The 26,258-nt window shown below is 41.4% G+C and overlaps 1 protein-coding gene across 2 annotated transcripts in view; it reads right to left on the reverse strand.

The window, feature by feature from the left end:
* Positions 1-26,258, reverse strand: part of rab30 (RAB30, member RAS oncogene family) — a 70,805-nt gene that overhangs the window by 38,884 nt on the left and 5,663 nt on the right. For both annotated transcript variants that reach the window (XM_072263302.1, XM_072263304.1), the window contains one exon: positions 5,122-5,222. In XM_072263302.1, the coding sequence (XP_072119403.1) occupies positions 5,122-5,214 (93 nt within the window). In that variant the 5' untranslated portion in view covers positions 5,215-5,222. The remainder of the gene's footprint in view (positions 1-5,121; positions 5,223-26,258) is intronic.

The following is a 26,258-nucleotide window of genomic DNA, read 5'->3' on the forward strand; positions in this document are numbered from 1 at the left end:
AACATTGACTGTTTACTCTTTTCCATACATGCTGCCTGGCCTGCTCAGTTCCTCCATTTTGCGTGTGTTACTTTGATTCCCAGCATCTGCAGATTTTCTCTTGTTCGGAAAGCAAGTTGCTACCCCATTTACTATCCTATACTGCAGGGAATTGTTCAAGAATGCTATCAAAAGAGCCCCTGGAGCCAGTTATTTGCCATATTGCTAGGAAAGGATCGGCAGACAAGGAAAACAAATTTAAAAAACTGTACCCGGAAGGGGGAGTGGGGGAAACAGCATTCAAAAAAAAAAAAAAAAAAAAAAAAAAAATCAATACTGAAAAGGAAAAAGAAAATCAGTGCAATGGGACATGGCTGTAAGCTAGCTACGTCCAAAATAACTCCTACGGGCACTCAAGTTTAACAGAAATCTCTTCAGACTGTAAACATAGATTGCTCAATGCACAATTGCCAAATGTGGTCTGATATCACTCATCGCAGAGAAGAGAGTGAGAAAAATATGTGAGAGAGAAGGAACAAGGAAGATTATATAGGAAATAATGAGACTATAAGAACAAAGGACATAGGAGTAAAATTAGGCTGATCCTTTTTTCCTCCGATCAATCAGCCAATGCTCTAACCATGCCAGTAATACCAAGGGCTTTTAACATGGTAAGCACCCTCATGTGTGGCATCTTGCCAAAGGCCTTCTGAAAGTCCAAATACACAACATCCTACTTGTAATCTCCTCAAAGAATTCCAAAAGGTTCCCCAAGTAAGATCTTCCCTTAAGGAAAACATACTAACTTTGTCCCATCATGCCCTGTGTCACCAAGTACTCCATAACCTCATCCTTAGCAATTGACTCCAGTATCTTCCCAACCACTGAGGTCGGGCTAACTGCTCTATAATTTCCTTCCTGCTGCCTTCCTCCTTTCTTAAAGAGTGCAGTGACATTTTCAATTTTCTAGTCCTCTGGCACCATGCCAGAGTCCAATGATTTTTCAAAGATCATTACTAATGCCTCCACAATCTCTACCGCTACCTCTTTCAGAACACTGGGGCACAGTTCATCTGATGCTTTTGACTTATGTACTTTTAGGTCTCTCAGCTTTTTGAGCACCATCTCCCTTGCAATAGTAACTGCAATCACTCCTCTTCCCTCATACCCTTCAACACCTGGCACATTGCTACTGTCTTCCACAGTGAAGACTGATGCAAAATACTAATTTAATTCATCCGCCATCTCCTTGTCCCTCATTATCATTTCTCCGGCCTAATTTTTTAAGTCCTATATCCACTCTCATCCCTCTTTTTTGTTACATACTTGAAAAAGCTTGTACTATCCACTTTAATATTACTTGCTAGCTTGCTTTCATATTTCATCTTTTCCCTCCTAATGAATCTTTTAGTTGCTGTCTGTAGGTTTTCAAAAAGCTTCCCAAGTGTCCCTCTCACTGCTAATTTTTGCTTTGTTGTATGCTCTCTCTTTTGCTTTTACATTAACTTTGACTCCCTTTGTCAGCCAAGTTGTACCATTTGCCATAAGTATCTCTTTCTTTTTGGAATACATCCATCCTGTACATTCCTCATTTTTCCCAGAAACTCACACCATTGCTGCTTTGCTGTCATCCCTGCCAGCATCTTCTTCCAATTTACTTTGGCCAACTCCTCTCTCATACCACTGCAATTTCCCTTACTGCACTGTAATACTGCTACGTCAGAATTTACTTTCTCCCTATCAAATTTCAAGTTGAACTCAATCATATAGTGATCACTGCCTCCGACGGATTCTTTTACCTTAAGTTCCCTAATCACCTCTAGTTCATTACGTAATATTTATCCAGTATAGCTGATCCCCTAGTAGGCTCAATAACAAACTGCTCTAAAAAGCCAACTCTAACAAACCTGCCTGCAAGAATATTGGTTCCCCTCGGGTTCAGGTGCAACCCACCCCTTCTGTACAGGTCATATCTCCCCTAGAAGAGATCCCAATGATCCAAGAACCTGAAACCGTGCCCCCTGCATCAGCTTATCAGACACATATTTATCTGCCAAGTCATCCTGTTTCTACCCTCACTGGCGCATGGCACAGGCTGCAATCCAGAAATTACTCCCCTGGAGGTGCTGCTCCTCAGCTTTCCGCCTAGCTCTAATTCTCCCTTCAGGACCTCTGCTTTTCCTTCCTATGTCATCAGTACCAATATATACCAAGACATCTGACTGCTCTCCCTCCCTCTCCAAAATGTTGTGTATGCGGTCCGAGACATCCCTGAGCCTGGCACCTCAGAGGCAACATACCATCTGGGTGTCTCGTTCAAGTCGACAGAACCTCCTGACTGTTCCTCTGACTATTGAATCCCCTATCACTACCATTCCCCTCTTCTCCCCCTTTTCCTCTGCACCACAATCCCATGCTCAGAGCCAGTAAACTAGTCTCTGTGGCACTCCCCTGGGAGGTCATCCTCCACAACAGTATCCAAACTGGTATATTAATTATTGAGGGGAATGGCCACAGGGGTGCTCTGCGCTAGCTGCCTATTCACATTTCCATTTCTCCTGACAGTCACCCAGCTACTCGCCTCCTGCAACTAAGGGGTGACTACTTCCCTGTGTCTCTGAACGATTATCTCCTCTCTCTCCTGTACAAGCCAAAGGTCATCCAGCTGCAACTCCAGATCCCCAACATGGTCTTCACGGAGCTACAGCTGGATGCACTTCATGCAAATGTAGTTCCCAGGGAGACTCTAGGTCTCTAACATGAAGATTTCATCTCAAACTTGAACACACAACTCGGTGCCATTTACTACACTCGGTACAGCAAGAGAAAAAGGAAGGAGATGTTAACAGAAACTTACCCACAGCAAATGTCTCTTTCGAGCTGAAGCTTCCTTTGAGCCAAAGCCTGACACTCCTACTCTCACCACTGACCTACTCTCAACAATGGCTGCCTCGCTTGTACAAATGAAGTACAAAATTAGGAAAAATCTAACAACATCCATTCACGAATGCTTGAAAAGGTAGATTGCAAGATAAAAAAATAAGCATCGGTCATTTCTGGAAGAATACAAATGAAAAGCAAAGAAATGTTAAACCTCACTCACATCTTTGTTAACCCCACACAAGGTTACTATAAAACACATCCTCATAGATGGATCAGAAGCAGACAGAGTGAGCAGCTTCAAGTTCCTGGGTGTCAAGGTCTGAGGATCTAACCTGGTCCCAACATATCGTTGTAGTTATAAAGAAGACAAGATAGCAGCTATACTTCATTAGGAGTTTGAAGAGATTTGGCATGTCAACAAATACTCAAAAACTTCTAGAGTTGTACCGCGGAGAGCATTCTGACGGGCTACATCACTGTCTGGTATGGAGGGTCTACTGCACAAGACCAAAAGAGGCTGCAGAAGGTTGTAAATCTAGTCAGCTCCACCTTGAGTACTAGCCTACAAAGTACCCAGGACATCTTTCGGGAACACAGTGTCTCAGAAAGGCAGCATCCATTATTAAGGACTTCCAGCACCAAGGGCATGTCCTTTCCTCACTGTTACCATCAGGTAGGAGGTACAGAAGCCTGAAGGCACACACTCAGCGATTCAGGAACAGCTTCTTCCCCTCTGCCATCTGATTCCTAAATGGACATTGAACCTTTAGACACTAACTCACTTTTTCTAAAATATACAATTCAATTGATTTACTTGTTTATTTATTTTTTATTTTTTCTGCATTGAACTGCTGCTAAGTTAAGAAATTTCACGTCACATGTCAGTGATAATAAACCTGATTCTGATTATCTATATTCTTTTATATGGACATATTGACAACAGAACAATACATATTTGGGGTTGAAACCAAACCTAACACTGTAATAAGCAAGGAATGATTCAGCAGGGTTTTCTTAGAAGTGGGAAGGCCGATGAATAACTTCAAAGAAGGGCTTCAAAAGGACAAGATATGCAGAACTATTTCCACATGCACAGTCAAAACAGTAACAGAACTAGGTGTATTATCAAATTCAATAACTATTTCATGAAATTTCTTACATATTGTTAAAATATGGAACTTGCTGCCTCATGTAATAGAGGCAAATACATAACATATCCATCATTGGGGACCCCATCACCCAGGACATGCCCTCATCTCATTACTACCACCAAGGAGGTAGTAAAGGAAGCTGATGACTCAACTTTTTAGGAACAGCTTCTTCCCCTCTTGATCAGATTTCTGAATGCACAATGAACCAACCTATGAACACTACCTAATTTTTAAATTTGTAGTTATGTATTGCAATGTGCTGCTGCCACAAAACAAATTTCATAACATATGCCAGTGATATTAAACCTGGTTCTGAAGTGTCCAAGGGTAGCAAGATGAGCACAGGGAAGTGATTAATTGAAGTAGAACATATGAAGCGGAGTTGGATGACCTGCTTCTGCACTTAAGATTTTACATAATGCAATACAACAACCAGATTGATGATGTTAACACAGATGGTGCAAAGGAAATGCATAATTTACAAATTCAACATATCCTGAATTGTGCAAAGGAAATGCATATAAAATACACATACTGATCAGTAGAAAAGATGCAAGTCTACACTTGCAATCCTAATGTTTTTGTTCGAATCATAAAAATAATGCTCCATGATGTACATTTTCCTAAACACCTCACCCAAGTTAGTAATATCTGACCTACATCACCCAGGTCTGCCCCTTCTCTTCTTTAAATAAAATGTCAAAAAGATAAATTCTGAGAACCATCCCATTCCCCTTCATTTATTGTTTTAATAACCACATCGATCCAAAGACTACCTCAAAGATGATAGTAGTTTTGGGTCAAGGAAATTGTTGAACTAGAATCCTCTCCCCTACCAAAATCACAATTATTAGCCCCTGCCAAAACGAAAGACTTAAAGGCAAATTGATAAGAAATATTGGGAACTTACCATGTCACTTAAGTGACCCCCCTCCTGCAAATTCAATTTTATAGCTCAAGCTTGAAAATATTGCATGCATTTTAGGTTAGAATTTCTCCCCATATTAGCCAGACATGACTGAATCAAAACAACAAAATGTGCACCACTTTAACTTTACCAGAGTAATCCCAATTTAAATTTTAATATTCAGGACCTTAACTTCCTTACCTGAGTAAATCTTCGTACTAAACAGGTCTTTCCTACACCAGCATTTCCAATCAAGACAATTTTAAATAGGTAGTCATAATCTTCCATACTCATTTACACACCTGAAAAAGGACAAGAGCTTTTGTTACAAAGTCAACAACGACCTAATTGAATTTTAATTCCCTTCCATGAGACAGTGAAGTAGTTGAGCAGAAGGGTAATTTCAACAGCTGGTTTCTTAAAGTTCCCAGCTTCAGTAAACTGAAGTGGGGAAATAAACTCAAGAATTTGATAACCATAGGTAATAAATCTTGATATTGAAAGTACAACCTTAAAAGTCACTTAATTTTCAGTATCATTTTTAAACATATTAAAGTGATTCATACCGTCTTTCAAAGAAAAAAAGTGTCCCATTATAATTTTCAGTTTATTAAAAGGTATTAAATTTATGAACCTTTTATTCACATATTTTTAACTCTGCGGTAGACATCTTTGATTTCTTATTCTATTTTTATTTTTTTTTTTAAATTTGCCATCATCTGCACATCAGAATGTGTACCACTAAAATACCTTGTAGCATTCCACATAAACCTTTGTTTTTAAAACGTAAAATAGTTTCCAAAAATACATTCCTTCTGTAAAAAGAAATTTTCAATACTTGTTATTGTAAAGACACTTCCATTTGCTATTTTATCAGTTGTTTTGAGAAATGATATTAGGAAAATTCTTTATTATAGCACAAAAATTTTAAAAAAGACCAAAGACATAGGAGCAGAATTAAGCCATTCTGGCCACTGCATTAACTCTGCTATTCCATCATCGCTGATTTATTATCCCTTGCAATTCCATTCTCCTCCCTTCTCCCGGTAACCTTTGACAATCTTACTAATCAAGAATTTTACCCTGCTTTAAATGTACACAATGACTTGGCCTCTACAGCCATTTGTGGCAATGAATTCCTAGATTCACCACCCTCTGGCTAAAGAAATTCCTCCTTGTCTCTGGTTTAAAAGTAAGGCTGTGCACTCTGGTCCTAAACTCCCAACTATAGAAAACATTTTCCCCAAAGCCTTTCATCTTCCCTATCTAGGCCTTTCAATATTTGACAGGTTTCAATGAGATATCCCCTCATTCTTCTAAATGCTACTGAGTACAGGTCCAGTGCCATCAAATGCTTCCCCATAACTTAACTCTTTCACTCCCGGGATCATTCTCCTCTGGACTCAAAAAAATCTCCCATACTCAAATCAAAATTCAGAAAGAAATCAAGAGGTAGAAATAACAAATACCTGGATATCTGGTTTAAAGAAGTCTAATAACTTGAAAAGTTGTATAGAAATATAGATTTCTATATAACACTTATTCATCTCGTATTTTCTGTAGCTGTGGCCCAAATCTGGCTAAACAGAATGTATTTTATTTCAGCATAAACCATGTAGATAAAGATAAAATATTTCATGATTGTGGACTCAAAACGCATTTTACAACAGACTCAAGCAAACAGCATGGTATGTTGAATAACTGATACTCAATTGCAAACTGCATTCATAAGTAGCACATCTTTTTACAAAGTTAAACAGGATGATTGATGTGGCAATACGGAGGTTGGATTTATTACTCAGTGAATACTTCCAAGCCAGATTAACTTTATTATAACATGTATATGGCATCCACAATGCGGGTATAATAACATGTTGCCTAAATATTGAATGAAACTGGTACTTTAGAAACTACTTAATCTACCGTATTTTCAAACTGGCACCTAGTCTACGAATGATGCTGTTAGGTAACAGACACTAAATTGAAATTAAGCACAGGTTTTCAGCAAGTGAATAACTTAAGTTGAATCAGGCTGAAGCAGTGGAGAGAATGACTTCAAAATTGCATAGTTGAAGAAAATGATGCGAAGTGATTTTAAACAAAACTGGTTAAATGAAAATCATCATTTGAATTCTGTGAACACACTCAACACACTGACATTCTGTAACACTGTTGAAACATTATTCTTCTGGTCATTAGACAAAATTCTTGATGGATGGATGGGTGGATGGGGGAGTGGTGTGTGTGCGTGTGCACGCGCGCACACACACACACACACGTAAAATGAAACATTATTGAACCATTACAGAGGCACCCTCAATGCCCAAAATATTCTGCTCAAAACAATTTCAGAAACTAGATCTTCTAAGACAAGTTGGCAGCAGCTGGCCTTAGGATTTTGCTCAAAATAGAGATGTTTACTTTTTCACTGTATGGTGATACACTGAGAATCTGGCTCTGATTGCAATTACTTACTTATCAGTCACACTTCCAACCCCGTATAATCATTAAAGTATCCAACTAAATCATGGACAAAGCTGTACATTATGTAAAATTAAAGGTTAATGTTTGAAAACTTCAAAATCAGTTTTGCCCATAATACATAAATATGGCAAATTATACAACTTCAAAATTTCTCCCTCACTGAGGATCTCAAAACAGAAAGGAAGCATCTTACAATGCATCAGAAACTTAAGGCATTGGACCTTGAGTTACTGATACAGCCTTTTTGGTTCTTACTTTTAAGGAATTAGAATTGTTCTTTTGTTGTCACTATTATGGGGGAATCTAGGTAGGACCAGTGAATACAGATCAAATCTGTATTAATCTATGTGCTGAGGAAGAACATGGTAAAACACAAACAATTCAGAATAAAGTATAACAGCTACAGAGAAAATACAGTTCAGGTCAACAATAAGGGACAAGATGATAACAAGGTAGACTGTGAGGAGAACTACAACAGACCATGGAGCTTAAAACATTCACCTCAGTATCGAGAAAGTAGAAGTGGACTTTAACTGGCCCAATGCTTTTATTTAAACAAGAGCTTAATAAGCAGCACATTAAGGCAAATTGTATAAATTATTAAAATCAGAAGAAAATTCAAAATTGTTTAATGCTATTTTCAGTACACAAGTATAAAGAACAAAATAACTGATGGATTCAAACAGCAATTTTGCAAAGAAATGAAAAGAGATAAATTCAATAAATTCAAAGTAAAAGTGCCAAAATAGTTTGTTAAATAAATTCACCACCTGTTTTCAGAAAAAGAGTATGGGAACTCATATTCAAGGTCAAATATTAAAATCCATTTACAGCACAGCTGTATTAAGTTTCTCAGTTATTTAATGCAAAAAGGTGAGCAGTGGAAGAGCTGTCATTTTGATTCACTTGGATACGATTAAAAAAGTGAACTACAATATTTCAGGAAACTACATCAATTTGGGCCTGTCCAACTACCCCCAATCTGTAATGAAAATAAAAAATAACTGGGGATCAATATAATGAACAATTACAGAGATTCAAAGAGAAAAACTAAAATTAAACTTGCAAGGGATATAAAACCTGATAAAAGAGAAAGCATATGACAGATCAAAAATCGCGCTATTAGAAGATGGATCCAACAAATAGACATGTCAGGCTGGGTAGATGAGCATGTATTTATTCAGTGGAAAAACAGCTAGAAGTTTAGCTGGATTAGGGAAACCAAAAACACAAGGTTGGAATATAATACTTAGAGGCTTTCATAAGTGATAACAATGGTGGTAATTTAAAACAGGCCATTTTTTGTACTGGAGCAATACCTTAAACTTTCCATTCTATGTTGGAAGAAATGTGAAAGAGCTGCAGCAACTTTAACCATAATTTTCTAGAGTATAGGAATTCATATCTGTGCTTTTTAATTAGAACATTACAAATCCTGTTACATTACTCAAATGAGAAAGAGACAAACATATTAGAGTTGTCAATAAATATCGATTATGCTAAATTTACAAGAGTCCATCAGGGAAGAGGTACCAATACTTGGACAAACATCAGTTGACTGGAAAAAGACAACAGTATAGATCATGTCAACTTTAGCCTATTTGTTTTCATTTGAGATGACTTATAAGGTGGATGGTGAGTCTCTGTCAATCTGAAGTTTTATACAAGTAACTGGTTGGGAGAGAAGGCACCCGATTAAGGAGGGAATTGTATTCTCTGCCTAACACATTCACGATGGTACTCAAGGCACTACTTTTGACCAGACATCAAGAGATCATTAAACTGCAATAGAATATACACTATTTGGAATAAAGGGTCAGAAATGCAGCTCAATTTGAGATCACTGATAGGTTCAAAAAAAAAATACAAACTACGTGAAACAGTCAAAAAGTTTAGATATATGAAAACCAACCACTAAGATTATAAAACAAATACAGAATTAATTGAGAAAATGGAACAAAGGTTTTTATTTCAGGGTCTTAGAATCTAAATGCAGACATCCAGATTTCAATTAAGAGCACTAAAATTCAGTAAAACATATTGGAAGGATTACAGTAAAACCTTCCTAGAATGAAACCAGAACTGGAAAAATTAAATTATAGAAGAGGGTGCACGGGATGGAGTCTTTATTTATTATTTATTTATTGAGATACAGCACAGAATAGGCCTTTCGAGCCGTGCTGCCCAGCAAACCAATTTAATCCTAGCCTCATCACTAGACAATTTCAAATGACCAATTAACCCATCAACCAGTATGTCTGTGGAGACAACTGCAGCACCCAAAGGAAGTCCACATGGTCACCAGGGAGAATGTACAAACTTCTCACAGACAGCAGCAGGAATTGAACCTGGGTGGCTGGTACAGTGAAATGTTTTGCTAACCAATATGCTACCATTTCTTGAAAATGGATCAAATCAAGGTGCTCTGAATGGTGAAACTAATAAGCTAGGTACAATGGCAGCACTATCTTCTTTTTGAAATCCATAAAGGAAAAAACAAAATAAACAATACTATTTCTATTTAATGATGAAGACAAAGAAAAGCAATTGCACACACAAAAAGCTAGTGAAAATCTAGATCTCATCTCCACAAAAGGCCAATTGAAATTTAAGATTTAAATAAGCTTTTATTAATTAAGGATATCAAAGTTTCTGTTTTCATTCTTTATTAGTACCCAGCTAGAGCAGCAGGAATGGATCTCAGGGCAGTGATATGTTCTTTTTGCAAGATGTGGAAAACCTAGGTAAGAAAAGCAATAAGGTCTATAGGGAGCTAGTTAAGAGCTGAAAGCAAGAGTAGGAATCTCAGGATTGCTGATTTTGCCATGCAACAGTGAAAGTGGAATCGGATGATATGGCAGATGAATGCATGGCTGAAGAGTTGGTGGATGGGGCAAGGTTTAAGATTTGTGGACCACTGGGATCTCTTCTGGGAAAGGTATAACTTGGACAAACGGAACAGGTTATATCTGAACAAGAAGGACCAATATCCTTGTGGGCAGGTTTGCTGGAGAAAAGTTTGGAGACACCGTCCAGGAAGAATTCCATCCACAATATATAAACACAGGACATATTAGAAGCAGGACTAGGCAATAAACCTGGTCAGGTTTATAGCCTGAACATTTTGGATATAGTGACCACAACTCCCTGACCATTACTGTAACCATGGACAGCAATAGTAGATGGTATGGGGGTGGGAGGGTGAATTATGATGCTATTATGCAAGAACTTAGGAATGTAAATTGAGAACAGATGTACTCAGGGAAATTGGTATGCAAGTCAATGCAGTGCGTAGTGACAACTGAAGAAAGACAGGCAGATGATAAGGCAAAATTGCAGTCAGTGGAATGAGTTGAAGTATAACATGGGGGCAAAATGGCAAAGGGTGATGAACACTGGCGAATGGCGGAGAAGACCTAATGGGCCAAGAGGCGTAATTCTGCTCCTATGTCCCATGGTCTTATGAAACATGGAGGTTGTTTAGAGAATATATACATGGGGTTCTGGATAGGTTTGTCCAGTTGAGACAGGGGAAAAAAAAATGATAGGGTGAAGGAACCATGATTTGCAAGAATTGTGGACTATCTAGTCAAGATGAACAAAGAAGCATACTTCAGGCTTAGGAGGAAAGGATCAGACAGGATTCTTGAAAGCTAGAAGGTAGCCAGGAAGGAGCTTAACAATGGACTTAGGAGACATAGAAGTGGACATGAGAATGCTTTGGTGAGTAGGATTAAGGAAAACCCTAAGGCATTCTACACATGGGTGAAGAATCGGAGAATAGCCAGAGTGAGAGTAAGACTGGTCAGGGGTAAAAGAGGACACAAGTGCCTGGGGTCAGAGGTAGTAGGGGGATGCCCATAATGAATACGTTGCTTCAGTATTCACCAGCAAGAGGGACCTTGACAAATATGACATGAGCATACAAAAGTCTAATACGCTGGAACATATTGACATTAAGTAAAAGGATGTGCTGCCACTTTTGAAAAACGTTAGGATAGACAAGTCCCCAGAGCCAAATGAGGATATATACAAGGTTACGAAGGGAAATGAGCAAAGAAGTTACTGCACAGGCCCCAAGTGCAGTACCAAAAGATTGAAGGGTGGCAAATGATATTCCTTCATTCAAGAAAAGTAATATGGGTAATCCTGCTAATTATAGACAAAGAGTCTTACGTCAGTGGTTGGAAACCCGAGGATTCTTAGAGACTGGAATGACAAGTGTTTGGGGTAGCCAAGTCCGATTAGGGATAGCATAGCACTGAAGAGGGCAGGTCATGCCTCACGAGCCTGACTGAATTCTTCGAGGAGGTGACAAAACAAACTGATGAAGGTAGAGCAGTGGATGCAGTGTATATTGATTTGAGTAAGGCATTCGTAAAGGTTTCTCATGATAGAAAGTCAGAAGGCACGGGACCAAGGGAAGCTTGGAAATATGGATTCTAATTTGGTGTACCCACAGAAGGCTGGGGGTGGTTGTAGATGAAGCATATTCTGCCTGGAGACTTCTGACCAATGGTGTTCCACAGGGATCTGTTGTAGAACCTTGCTCTGTGATTTATTTTTAAATAAATGACTGCATGAGGAAGTGAATGAATTGGTTTGTAAGTTCGCAGATGACATGAAGGTTGGTGGTGTGTAGAAGGTTGCTGTAGGTTACAACTGGACATTGATCTGGGCAGCGAAGTGGTACATGGCATTCAATCCAGTAAAGTGTGAAGTGACAGACTTTGGAAGGTCAAACCTAAAGGCAGAGACCCAAGGTAAATGGCAGGTCCATGTGCATAGATCCCTCAAAGGCTGCCGCACAAGGGTGGTTAAAAAGGTGTATGGCGTGTTGGCCTTCATTAGTTAGGGGATTGAGCTGAAGAGCCACAAGGTCGTGTTGCAGCTCTACAAACAACTCTGGTTAGACCACACTTGGGAGTATTCTGCTCAGTTCTGTTTGCCTTATTATAGGAAGGATGAGGAAGTTTTAGAGAGGGTACTAGGGAGATTGCAAGTTGAGTCAGTGATAAGGAAGGCAAATGCACTGCTAGCATTCATTTCAAGGACTCAAATATAAAAGCAAAGATGCAATGTTGGGGCTTTATAAGGTGTTGGTCAGATTGCATTTGGAGAATCGTGAGGAGTTTTTGGCCCCTAATCTAAAAAAAATGTGCTCGTATTGGAAAGGGTAAAGAGGAGGTTAATGAGAATGATTCCGGGAATGGAAAGGTATGATGAGTGTTTAATGGCTCTGGGCCTGTACTCATTGGGGTTTAGAAGAATGATGGGGAATCTCATTGAAATCTATTGAATATTGAAAGACCTAGATAGAGTGGATCTGAAGAAGATGTTTCCTATAGTGGGGGAGTCTAGTACCAGATGACACAGCTTCACAACAGAAGGTATCAATTTACAACAGAGATCATGAGGAATTTCTTTAACCAGAAGGTGGTAAATCTGTGTATTTCATTGCTACAGATGACTATGGGGATCAAGTTGTTGGATATATTTAAAGTAGAGGTTAACAGGTTCTTGATTAGTAAAGGCATCAAAGGTTGTGGGGAGAAGGCAGGAGAATGAAATTGAAAAGGGATAATAAATTAGCCACAATTGAATGACACAGCAAACTTGATGGGCCGATTGGCTTAAATTTGTTCCTATGGATTCAATCCCCACCTTCTCTGCAACTTAAAAACTTGCTTTTTATCTTTCCTGGTTCTCATGAAAGGTCTTCTGCCCCAAATGTTAATTTCATTTTTCTCTTCATAGGTCCTGTCTGTTCTGAGTCTTTCTAGCCTTATGTTCCCACTCCCCCCTCCCCCAGTTTGATTTCAGATTTCCAGTAGCTACAGGTTTTTTTTTACATTTTTTTTTCCTGTGTTCGAGTATCCAGTTAAAGTCAGTGGAAAATTCCTGCGATGACACTCTCCCAGGCTATCCACCCCATAGGATGATGATGGTTCCTTTCAGTCAGTTAGTAGGGTGGCACCCCACTCCTCAGAAAGTAACAGCACGTGAATGAGTGGATTTTAGGTGAGTAGGGGGTTGCACAGGTCGACCCACCCTCTCGACATCCCCTCCTAGATCCAGCAGCATGGTGAGGTCCAAGACGGCTGGAGGAAGTTCTGTTGCAGTGAATGGCCAGACCAAGCTTCGATGCAAGGGATGCCCTTTCCGCGCTTCACGGCACATGTTTGCTAGATGGCCATTAACCATACGAGAAGGTTCATCTGCCTTTTGACAGGTCTTGTTTTTCGTCCTGCAGGGTGTCTAGCCACACTCCTCACCAGGCAAGCCTGGTGGGGGAGCTGGTTTAGCCGCCAACCACCCGACCATGCGACAGGAAGCACTGGGCTTAATGGTACCAGTAGCACTCAGATGAGTGACCTGACCAGACACCAGAAAATTCCTGCAATGACACTATTGACTGATTGTTGGACGTCAAAGGGAAATTTTAGGGAAATTGTCTGATGGAAGGCACATTTATTCTATTTCCACTCATTTCCCCTTCTCCTTTTACATAAAGAAAGGAGAATTCCCCATCCTCAGCTTCTATTTCACTGACATTCAATGTATAGTTTTGTGCAATTTCCACCACTCAACACGTTACCACAAGACATCTTCATCTCCTCAGCACTTCCAGCATTCTAGTGACTGTTCCATTTGTGACTCCTGGATTCACGGTCAAATTGTCACCAACATTAACCCCTCTTTCCACCACAACTCCCTTCTGCTTTACCTCCTCCCATCCGAAACACTAAAATATTTCTTCCAGGTGAAGCAATTCATCTGTACTTCTTGCAAATCAGTATGCTGTATGCTTTACTTCACCCCTTCCAACCTCCTCCCGCATTCACCTATCACCTTGTGGTTCTTCCTCCCCTCCCCCACCTTCTTACTCTGACCCATCTCTCTGCCCCCCCGCCCAATCCTGATGAAGGATCTCAGCCCGAAACATTGACTATACTCTCTTCCACAGATTCTGCCTTGCCTGCTGAGTTCCTCCAGCATTTTGTGTTACTGTACATCATGTTCATGAAGCACTCTCACCTATTTGAGAAATCAAACATAGACCTGGTCTGCCCTGCAGAACACCTGCATTCAGCCTACAAGGGTGACCATGAGCTTACAGATGTCCATTACTTTAATTCTTCATCTTTTTTCCTCACTATCTAGTGAAATGCAATAAAACTTCAATATAAACGCAAGCAATGGCAATCCATTTCCTTCAAGATTTGCTTAGCTCCTTGGGGTTCAACACCAATTCCAGCTATTTTAGCTATCAGCATGTCCCAGCTCACATCAGAACAGATGGCACCTGATACAAGAGCCAGGACTGCAGGGAGTGCTCAGGGATCAAGCTCCATCACAAATCAATGATCTTTCATGGTGAAAGAGACTGAATATCAGCCTGGGCAATGGCTTCATTTTTCTCTGTGAATGCTACCTGATCTACAAAGACTTTCTAACATTCTATGTTTTTAGTTTAAGCATCTGAATTTTTTGTGCTTTCGAATACCAGCCAAACTCAGTTTCTCTTATAACAGCTGCCATCTGACTTGACTGCCGGACTTGCCAAGCATTTTTCTTTCCTCCCAGACGGCCAAATCTACACCACCTGCGTCGAACTGCAGCTCCGTAGAGACTGGGATAGGGAACTGGAGATGCAGCTTGATGACCTTCGTCTGGTCAGGGGAAGTGAGGAGGTGATAGAGAGGAGCTATTGGCAAGTAGTCACACCAGGGCCTCAGGAGACACAAGTGTGTAACAGTCAGGAGAGGGAAGGGCAAGAGTCAGATACTAGAGAGTACCCCAGTAGCTGTCTCCCTTAACAATAAGTACTCGTTAACAATAACTACCTGGGGGAAAGCAACAATGACCATACCTCTGGCACAGAGTCTGGTCCTGTGGCTCAGAAGGGTAGGGAAAGGAAGAGGATAGCAGCAGTAATAAGGGACTCCATAATTAAGGGGTCAGACAGACAATTCTGTGGACGCAGGAAAGAAACACGGATGGTAGTTTGTCTCCCAAGTGCCAAGGTCTGGGATGTTTCTGATCGCATCCACGATATCCTGAAGTGGGAAGGAGAACAGCCAGAGGTCGTGGTACATATTGGTACCAACAACATAGGCAGGGTAAGGGAGGAGGTCCTGAAAACACACTTACAGGGAGTTAGGAAGGAAGTTAGAAGCAGGACCTCAAAAGTTAGTAATCTCAGGATTACTGCCTGTGTCACAAGACAGTGAGTATAGGAATAGAGTGAGGTGGAGGATAAATGCATGGCTGAGGGATTGGAGCAGGGGCAGGGATTCAGATTTCTGGATCATTGGGACCTCTTTTGGGGCAGGCGTGACCTGTACAAAGGGGACAGGTTGCATTTGAATCCCAGGGGGACCAAAATCCTGGCAGGGTGGTTTGCTAAGGCTATTGGGGAGAGCTTAAACTAGAATTGCTGGGGGGTGGGGGGGGACAGAATGGAGGAAAGGGCGGTTGGCTCACAAACAGAGAAAGCTTGTAGACAGTGCGAGAGGGAGGATAGGCAGGTGATAGAGAAGGGATGCGCTCAGACTGATGGTTTGAGATGTGTCTATTTTAATGCAAGGAGTATTATCAACAGAGAGGATGAACTTAGAGCATGGATCAGTATTTGGAGCTACGATGTGGCCATTACAGACACTTGGATGGCTCAGGGGCAGGAATGGTTACTTCGAGTGCCAGGCTTTAGATGTTTCAGAAAGGACAGAGAGGGAGGCAAAAGAGGTGGGGCATGGCACTGCTGATCAGAGATAGTGTCACGGCTGCATAAAAGGAAGAAGTCATGGAGGGATTATCTACTGAGTCTCTGTGGGTGGAAGTTAGAAACAGGAAGGGGTCAATAACTCTACTGAGTGTTTTTATAGACCACCCAATAGTAACAGGGACATCGAGGAGCAGATAGGGAGACAGATTCTGAAAAGGTGTAATAATAAGAGTTGTTGTGGTGGGAGATTTTAATTTCCCAAATCTTGACTGGAATCTCCCTTGAGCAAGGCGTTTAGATGGGGTGGAGTTATCACAATTCTATCTCCTTTACCATACCATTGGAGGGGACAGGAACAGACAAGTTAGGAAAGCGTTTAGTTGGAGTAAGGGGAAATATGAAGCTATCAGGCAGCATAACTTGGAAACATAAATTAGGAACAGATGTTCTCAGGGAATGTACAGCAGAAATGCTGCAAATGTTCAGAAGATAGTTGAGTGGTGTTCTGCATAGGTACGCTGAAATGAGACAAGAAAAGGATGGTAGGGTACAGGAACTGTGGTACACAAAGGCTGTTGAAAATCTAGTCAAGAAGAAAAGCTTACAAAAGGTTCAAAAAACTAGGTTATGAAAGCGATCTAGGAGATTATAAAGCTAGCAGGAAGAAGTTTGAGAATGAAATTAGGAGAGCCAGAAGGGGCCATGAGAAGGCCTTGGCAGGCAGGATTAAGGAAAACCCCAAGACATTCTACAACTATGTGAATGAAGAGCAAAAGGATAAGACATAAGAGAATAGGACCAATCAAGTGTGACAGTTGAAAAGTGTGTATGAAACCGGAAGAGGTAGCGGGGGCACTTGATGAATGCTTTGCTTCAGTATTCACTACAGAAAAGGACTTTGGCATTTACAGCAGACTGAAAAGCTTGAGCATACACACTTTAAGAAAGAGGATGTGCTGGAGGCTTCAGGAAAGCATCGTTGGTTAAGTCACTGGGACCAGAGGAGATATACCCCAGGCTACTGTGGAAGGTGAGGGAGGAGATTGCTGAGCCTCTGCTGACAATCTTTGCTTCACCAATGGGGACGGGAAAGGTTCCAGAGGATTGGAAGGTTGCAGATGTTGTTCCCTTATTCAAGAAAAGGAGTAGAGATAGCTCAGAAAATTATAGACCAGTGAGTCTAACTTTAGTGGTTAGTAAGTTGATGGAGAAGATAATGGGAGACAGGATTTATCAATATTTGGAGAGGCATAATATGATTAGGAATAGTCAACGTGGCTTTGTCAAAAGCAGGTCATGCCTTCCGAGCCTGATTGAACTTTTTGAGGATGTGACTAAACACATTGATGAAGGCAGAGTAGTAGTTGTAGTTTATATGGATTTCAGCAAGGCATTTGATAAGGTACCCCATGCCAGGCTTATTGAGAAAAGTAGGGAAGCATGAGATTCAAGGGGACCTTGCTTTGTGGATCCACAATTGACTTGCCCACAGAAGGGTCATATTCTGCATGGAGGTCAGTGACCAGTGGTGCGCCTCACAGATCTGTTCTGGGACCCCTTCGTGATTTTTATAGATGATGTTGATGAGTAAGTGGAGGGATGGGTTAGTAAATTTGCTGATGACACAAAGATTGGGGGTTTGTGGATAGCGTAGGGGACTGTCAGAGGTTACAGTGGGCCATCAAAAACTGGGCTGAAAAGTGGCAGATGGACTTCAACCCAGATAAGTGTGAAGTGGTTCATTTTGGTAGATCAAATATGATGGCAGAATATAGTATTAACAGTAAGACTCTTGGTAGTGTGGCGGATCAGAGGGATCTTGGGGTCTGAGTCCATAGGACACTCAAAGTTGCTGTGCAGGTTGACTCTGTGGTTCAGAAGGCACATGGTGCATTGGCCTTCATCAATCGTGGGATTGAGTTTTACAGCCGAGAGGTAATATTACAGCTATATAGAACACTGGTCAGGCCCCACTTGGAGCACTGTGCCCAGTTCTGGTCACCTCACTGCAGGAACGATGTGGAAACTATAGAAAGGGTGCAGAGGAGATTTACAAGGATGTTGCCTGGATTGGGGAGCATGCCTTATGAGAATAGGTTGAGTCAACTCGGCCTTTTCTCCTTGGAGTGACGGGGGATGAGAGGTGACCTGATAGGAGGTGTATACGATGATGAGAGGCATTGATCATGTGGATAGTCAGAGGCTTTTTCACAGGGCTGAATGGCTAGCATGAGGGGGCACAGTTTTAAGGTGCTTGGAAGTAGGTACAGAGGAGATGTCGGGGTAAGTTTTTTTTAAAAAACGAAGAGAGTAGCGAGGGCATGGAATAGGCTGCCGGCAACGGTGGTGGAGGTGGATACGATAGGATCATTAAGAGGCTCCTAGATAGGTACATGGAGCTTAGAAAAATAGAGGGCTGTGGGTAACCCTAAGTAATTTCTAAAGCAAGTACCTGTTTGTCACAGCACTGTGGGCCGAAGGGCCTGTATTGTGCTGTACATTTTCTATGTTTTCTACAGATTTCCAACAACTGCCATGGTCCTTAATTCTGTCCCAACAACTGTTCTCCCTTGCCTCCCTCCTTCCAATTGCAAAACCACCAACTACCATTAAATTGGTCCTTGATTCTCTTCTTGCTGATACTATTCTCTCCCATCATCAATTTCAGGTTCTATACTATTACAGACATTCCCTCTATTCCTGTCCTTTCTCTGCAGAGAGAAACATGCCTGCTTTCTCAACTTTCACAGTCCTGGAGAGTCACTAATCTACAATGTTAACCTCATTTCCCTCCGTGAATACCGCTAGATCTCAGGTATTTTCAACATTATCTTGCTTATATTTCTGACTTGCTGATTTCCAGCTAACATGGTATTTTTGTTTCACTCCTGAATTTAGCTTTTCTGAAAAAGTAAAATAGCAGAGTAGTTACTGTAATACTAAAATAAAATTTGTTTGATGATTAGACTACCACCTCTGTCAATTACAAGCATGATTATTTAAATCAGTAAATTTATTATTGTGGAAGTCTAAAGGTGTTACAACTAAAGATCTGCTACAATTATTTATTGAGGCTTTAATTTTGTCAGTGACCCAAGAGTTAATATTTTTCCTTCACACATGTCATTTCTGATGGTACCACAAATGCCTTAATCAATGCAAATAAATTTGGTATCAGGGTACAAAGTAAAATTTAAAATCATTCTTGTATATATTTCATTTTATTATCTCTCATTTTGCAAATCCCCTTAATCTTTATTGCAAAAATCAGCTGCTGAGCATTGGAGAGTTATAATTAGGGCTGCAACAGCATTGTATATAACTCAGCAAGCCTGCAACAATATCTTGTATTTATGTATTGGATATTCACGATTCAGCAGCAACTCTCAGCAATTAATGTTGCATCAAATACCAGTCAAGAATATATTAACATTAGAGCATAGTGAATAAACAAAACAGAATGAAAATTGGATCTACATTGTTATCAAATATAAATTAGAAAACAAGTGGAGACGCAGACTGCAAATGCTGTAATAAGGAGCAAACAACAAACTGGAGGAACCCAGCAGGTCAGTAGATCAGTTCCTAAAAGAACAAATTCCAATTAATATGGTAATTCAGTATCATGAGTTTGCCTTTGCTGGGCCATATTCTTCAACAGTACCAGAGAAAAAACTGACTTAAAAGAAAGAATTTTGGCAAATGGCCTGTAAACACAATAATTAATGTTAAGTAAATAGGTCAAATTACAGCATAGAATCCCATGCAATGGGGAAGATCCTTGCACTAGAGATATTATTGCAAGTTTGATACTTGGACAACTCATCAACATTTTGTTGCAAGTCAATGTTATAGAAATCCAAGGACCTACACTGACACAGAAGGTATGACTGCCAATATCCATGAGGCTATGCATACTAACAGCATGATCTTTGTTATAAAGGCAGAGGGGGTAACATCAGACATTTATGAATACTTTGTGCCCCTGACAGAACAATTTACCACTCCACTATAGATGGAATTATGATGGATCCAAGTGGCCAAGATCTTCACTGTAATTCATCCAACTTGCTCATATCTTATATCTACTACATCCGTAAGTCTGCTCATTTAACATTAGTCATAACATCAACGACTGGACCACAGTATCCTGATTAAGTCACTCCGTAACACTGGTTAGGGTTTTCTCAATATTTGCCTCAACTTAAAAAAAAATTCTGCTTCAAGTTCAGAATCTTATGCACATTAATAAAGCACAGAACAACAGCAATATTATGGCAACTTTGTGGAATTGAAAAGTAGTGTCTATTGTGTATTCTAAATGTCAGGAAATAAGCACTAGCTCAACAGGGATTCAACAGGGAACTGAAGCAGGGTGAGACAGAAAAAATATTGTAAACTGCAACAGACCTCTGACATGTGCAGCCATTATTATTATCCTTCCTGTTGACTTGGCGACTATAGATAATGTAACTGTCCATAGGGTTTTCACGCCAAGGTACAGAAGTAGACTGCCAGGGTTTTCTTCTGCGCAAATACTGCCGCTGCTCAGTTTGGGACCCGGATGGATTTGAACTCAGGACCATCCGCCTCGAAGTCCAGTGCTGATGCCACTACACCACTGGACAGCCCACTGTTATCTATAGGGAACCTTTAAAATCTATGCAAAGATTCTTGATACCTTCTTGCCTCTAACCACTGCTGTTTTCTTAAGAGATGTGTTAATTACGGATGTTCTCTTTAGGGCTCCACAATTTATATACCACACTTGTGCTAACAATATTGACAAAATGTTTTTTGAAGGCATTCTTTAATAATCATGATCTGATTGGGATCTGATTGAAACGTATAAGATCCTAAAGGGATTGGACAGGCTAGATGCAGGAAGATTGTTCCCGATGTTGGGGAAGTCCAGAACGAGGGGCCACAGTTTGAGGATAGAGGGGAAGCCTTTTAGGACCGAGATTAGGAAAAACTTCTTCACACAGAGAGTGGTGAATCTGTGGAATTCTCTGCCACAGGAAACAGTTGAGGCCAGTTCATTGGCTATATTTAAGAGGGAGTTAGATATGGCCCTTGTGGCTACGGGGGTCAGGGGGTATGGAGGGAAGGCTGGGGCGGGGTTCTGAGTTGGATGATCAGCCATGATCATAATAAATGGCAGTGCAGGCTCGAAGGGCCGAATGGCCTACTCCTGCACCTATTTTCTATGTATGTTTCTATGAATCTACAGTGCTGAAAGTTCAGCGCAGCAAATGAAGGCTGGCATATACCCATTTCTCCAATAGTCAACAAGTGAAGCATATGGTAAAGAAATGCAGAAACAAAAAGATGGTTGTAGAAGCACCTACGAAGGCAATCACAAAGTTTATACTCCTTTTCAGATCTTTAGAGCATGGAATAAATTTGATGCAAGGTGAGATGTTCCACATTCAGTAAAAGATTGGCTACTAACAGGTCTGAGTTAAGATGTCACTTCAACCGCATCTTCGCATTTTCAGAACAATGAGGCCAACATTAAACACAGCTGTTCGAACTTCAGAGGAAGAACCCAATCTATTTGAATAGTACTAAAAGCTAGGTTCACAGAAATTTTGGGAAAACTCTCATTACAAGAATCCATATACACTGTGAAGCAATAGGTTTAATTGAATTTGCTGCAGTGCTAATGATTTGGTGTGGCAAAGTAAAAAGATGAAACTCCATAAGCTTTTCAAGTTAACTACAAACTTATCAAATGAGCTCAATTCAATACAAAGAATAAGCATTTTCAGAGGATTACACTACAACTTGGAGATACTACCAAAGCTTCGAGGGTTGAAGGATGTTACAACAACTATGGTCTTTCCAATTTTAGCCAAATACAGCTTTCCACAAGAATCACAGGACAGACCGATCACAGTTATGTCAGAACTGTAAGACATGAAAACAATTCAGAAAGCGATGGGGAAGGGGGGAATGACTGACTTTAGAGAAACAACTGGGAAAGAGAAGTATCGTGAGCAGTTTTGGGCCCTATGTTTAAGGATGTGCTGAGGAGGGTCCAGAGGTGATTTACAAAAAAATCCTGGTTAATGTACAAAGAACGTTTGATGGCTCTCGCCTGTACTTAGATTTAGAAGAATGAGGAGGTATCTCATTGAAACTTACTGAGTTTCTGCATACCTCGACACAGTTTTATCACCCCTTGTTCAATCCCTTCCAACCTATGTTCGTGACACTTCTCACGCTCTAAAACTTTTCGATGATTTTAATTTCCCTGGCCCCCACCGCTTTATTTTCACCATGGATGTCCAGTTCTTATATACTTCCATCCCCCATCAGGAAGGTCTCAAAGCTTGACGCTTCTTTTTGGATTCCAGACCTAATCAGTTCCCCTCTACCACCACTCTGCTCCGTCTAGCGGAATTAATCCTTACTCTTAATAATTTCTCCTTTGGCTCCTCCCACTTCCTCCAAACTAAAGGTGTAGCTACGGGCACCCGTATGGGTCCTAGCTATGCCTGCCTTTTTGTTGGGTTTGTGGAACAATCTTATGTTCCGTGCCTATTCTGGTATCTGTCCCCCACTTTTCCTTCGCTACATCGGCGCTGCTTCCTGCACGCATGCAGAACTCGTTGACTTTATTAACTTTGCCTCCAACTTTCACCCTGCCCTCAAGTTTACCTGGTCCATTTCTGACACCTCCCTCCCCTTTCTAGATCTTTCTGTCTCTGTCTCTGGAGACAGCTTATCCACTGATGTCTACTATAAGCCTACTGACTCTCACAGCTATCTGGACTATTCCTCTTCTCACCCTGTCTCTTGCAAAAACGCCATCCCCTTCTCGCAATTCCTCCGTCTCCACCGCATCTGCTCTCAGGATGGGACTTTTCATTCTAGGACGGGGGAGATGTCTTCCTTTTTTAAAGAAAGGGGCTTCCCTTCCTCCACTATCAACTCTGCTCTTAAACGCATCTCCCCCATTTCACGTACATCTGCTCTCACTCCATCCTCCCGCCACCCCACTAGGAATAGGGTTTCCCTGGTCCTCACCTACCACCCCACCAGCCTCCGGGTCCAACATATTATTCTCCGTAACTTCCGCCACCTCCAACGGGATCCCACCACTAAGCACATCTTTCCCTTCCCCCCTCTCTCTGCATTCCGCAGGGATCGCTCCCTACGCAACTCCCTTGTCCATTCGTCCCCCCCATCCCTCCCCACTGATCTCCCTCCTGGCACTTATCCGTGTAAGCAGAACAAGTGCTACACATGCCCTTACACTTCCTCCCTTACCACCATTCAGGGCCCCAAACAGTCCTTCCAGGTGAGGCAACACCTCACCTGTGAGTCGACTGGGGTGATATACTGCGTCTGGTGCTCCCGATGTGGCCTTTTATATATTGGCGAGACCCGACGCAGACTGGGAGACCGCTTTGCTGAACATCTACGCTCTGTCCGCCAGAGAAAGGAGGATCTCCCAGCGGCCACACATTTTAATTCCACATCCCATTCTGACATGTCTATCCACGGCCTCCTCTACTGTAAAGATGAAGCCACACTCAGGTTGGAAGAACAACACCTTATATTCCGTCTGGGTGGCCCCCAACCTGATGACATGAACATCGGCTTCTCTAACTTCCGCTAAGGCCCCACCTCCCCCTCGTACCCCATCTGTTACTTATTTTTATGCACACATTCTTTCTCACTGTCCTTTTTCTCCCTCTGTCCCTCTGAATATACCTTTTGCCCATCCTCTGGGTCCCCCCCCACTTGTCTTTCTTCCCGGACCTCCTGTCCCATGATCCTCTCGTATCCCCTTTTGCCTATCACCTGTCCAGCTCTTGGCTCTATCCCTCCCTCTCCTGTCTTCTCCTATCATTTTGGATCTCCCCCTCCAATTTTCAAATCCCTTACTCACTCGTCCTTCAGTTAGTCCTGACGAAGGGTCTCGGCCTGAAACGTCGACTGCACCTCTTCCTAGAGATGCTGCCTGGCCTGCTGCGTTCACCAGCAACTTTGATGTGTGTTGCTTGAGTATTGTAAGGCCTGGATAGAATGGACATGGAGAGTATGCTTCAAATAACAGGAGAGTCTAGGACCAGTGCATACAATCTCAGAATAGAATTGAGAAGGAATTTCTTTGGCAAGAGGGTGCCGAATCCATGGAATTCCTTAGCCCCAATGTCTGTGGAGGCCAAGTAAATAGGTATGCTTAAAGTGGAGGCTGATAGGTTATTGATTAGTAAAGGGAGAAGACAAGAAAATGGGGTTGAGAGTGTAAATAATTCAGTCATGATAAATGGCAGAGCATATTTGCTAAGCTGATTCACCTAATTTGCTCTTCTTTACTATGGTCTAAATAAATGAATATATTGCAGGAGCTCTTTTTTAATGATAAGCAACAGAATGAACAGTGTGATACAAGAACTATACAATATTTTCAGAAGCCATTTTATTGGATATAAAAGTGTACCTGCTCATCAATGCTCATATCTAATCAGCCAATCATGGAGCAGAACTTAATGCATGGTCAAGAGGTGCAGTTGTTGTTCCGGACAAACATCAGAATGAGAGAAGAAATATGATGCAAATGACTGATGTGGAATGATTGTTAGAGCCAGACAGGGTGGTTTGAGTATCTTAAACTGCTGATTTTCTGGAATTTTCACATACAATTTTAAAATCGAGAATGGTGCGAAAAAAGCAAAAGAAAACAAACAGCCAGTGAGCAGCAGTTCTGTAGGCTAAAACGCCTCACTAATGTGAGTGGTAAGATGAGAATGGCAGGACTGGTTTATGCTGACAGGAAGGCGACAATAATTCCAATAACCACATATTACAACAGTGGTGTGCAGAAGAACATCTCTGAACACACAACACATCAAACCTTGAAGTGGATGGGCTATAACAACCTTAAATACGGTATTGAAGTTGTGCTTAACCACAAAGTCATAAGTATAATGTGAGAAGAGTAAGGGGCTAAACAGATAGCCTTGTGGTGCACCTGTGCTGATGGCGATTGTGAAGGATATGTCAAACTGACCGGAGTCTGCAAGCAAGGTAATAAAAGATTCAATTGCACAAAGGGGTATTGAGTCCAAGGTCTTGAAGCTTACTGATTAGTTTTGAGGGCATGATAGTATTGAATGCTGAGCTATAGTCAATAAAGAGCATCCTGATGTATGCATCTTTGCTGCCCAGGTGAAGGGCCAATGAAATGGCATCTGGCGTGGACCTTTTGTGCCAACAGGCAAATTGGAGCAGATCCAAGTTGCTTGTCAAGCAAGAGTTGATGTGTTTCATCACCAGCCTCTCAAAAAACTTCAGTGGATCCAAGTGCTAGTCATTGAAGTAGGTAATCATGTTCTTCTTTTGCACCAGTATAATTGAAGCCTGCTGGTACCTCAGACAGCCAAAGCAAGATCTTAAAGATATCAGCCAACACTCCAGCCAGTTGATCAGCACAGGTCTTTAGTACTCAGCCAAGTATCCCACTGGGCCGGATGCTTTCCGAGGGTTCACCCTCCCAAAAGATGCTCTCACTTCGGCCTCAGAGATGGAAATCACAGGGCCATTAGGGGTTGCAGGAGTTCGAAATGATTCCCCCATATTCTGATGTTCAAAGAGAACAAAGGCGGCCTTAAGCAAAGCCTTGTTGCCACCTATGTCGCTTGATTTCACTTTGTAAGTAATACCATTCAAGCCCTGCCACAGCTGATGAGCATCCTTCAGTGATTTGGGTTTAGTTCAGAATTGCCATTGCTTCTCGGTCTTTTGGCTAAGATCAAGTGTGTGCAGAGTTGCCACTTCGCCTATGACATGACTTTCCGGAGATACCTGGACTCTTGTAACTTTCTTGGTCGCCAGACCTGAATGTAACCGATCTGGCCCTCAGCAGATTGTGGATCTCATGATTCATCCAGGGTTTCTGGGTGTTGAAGACTGAATGGCTTTGTGGGAATACACTCACCTACAACCGTTTGTATAAAGTCTGTGACAACCACGGCATATTCATTCAGATCCTCCAAGTCTTTGAACATGCCCCAAGCAATCCTGTAGAGGCTCCTCCGCCTCCCATGACCACCTCTTTCTTGCCCTCATCTCTGAAGCCTTGTTCTTTAGCCTCTGCCTGCATGCAGGT

The sequence above is a fragment of the Mobula birostris genome, chromosome 7, assembly GCF_030028105.1.
Source record: "Mobula birostris isolate sMobBir1 chromosome 7, sMobBir1.hap1, whole genome shotgun sequence".
Lineage (NCBI taxonomy): Eukaryota > Metazoa > Chordata > Chondrichthyes > Myliobatiformes > Myliobatidae > Mobula > Mobula birostris.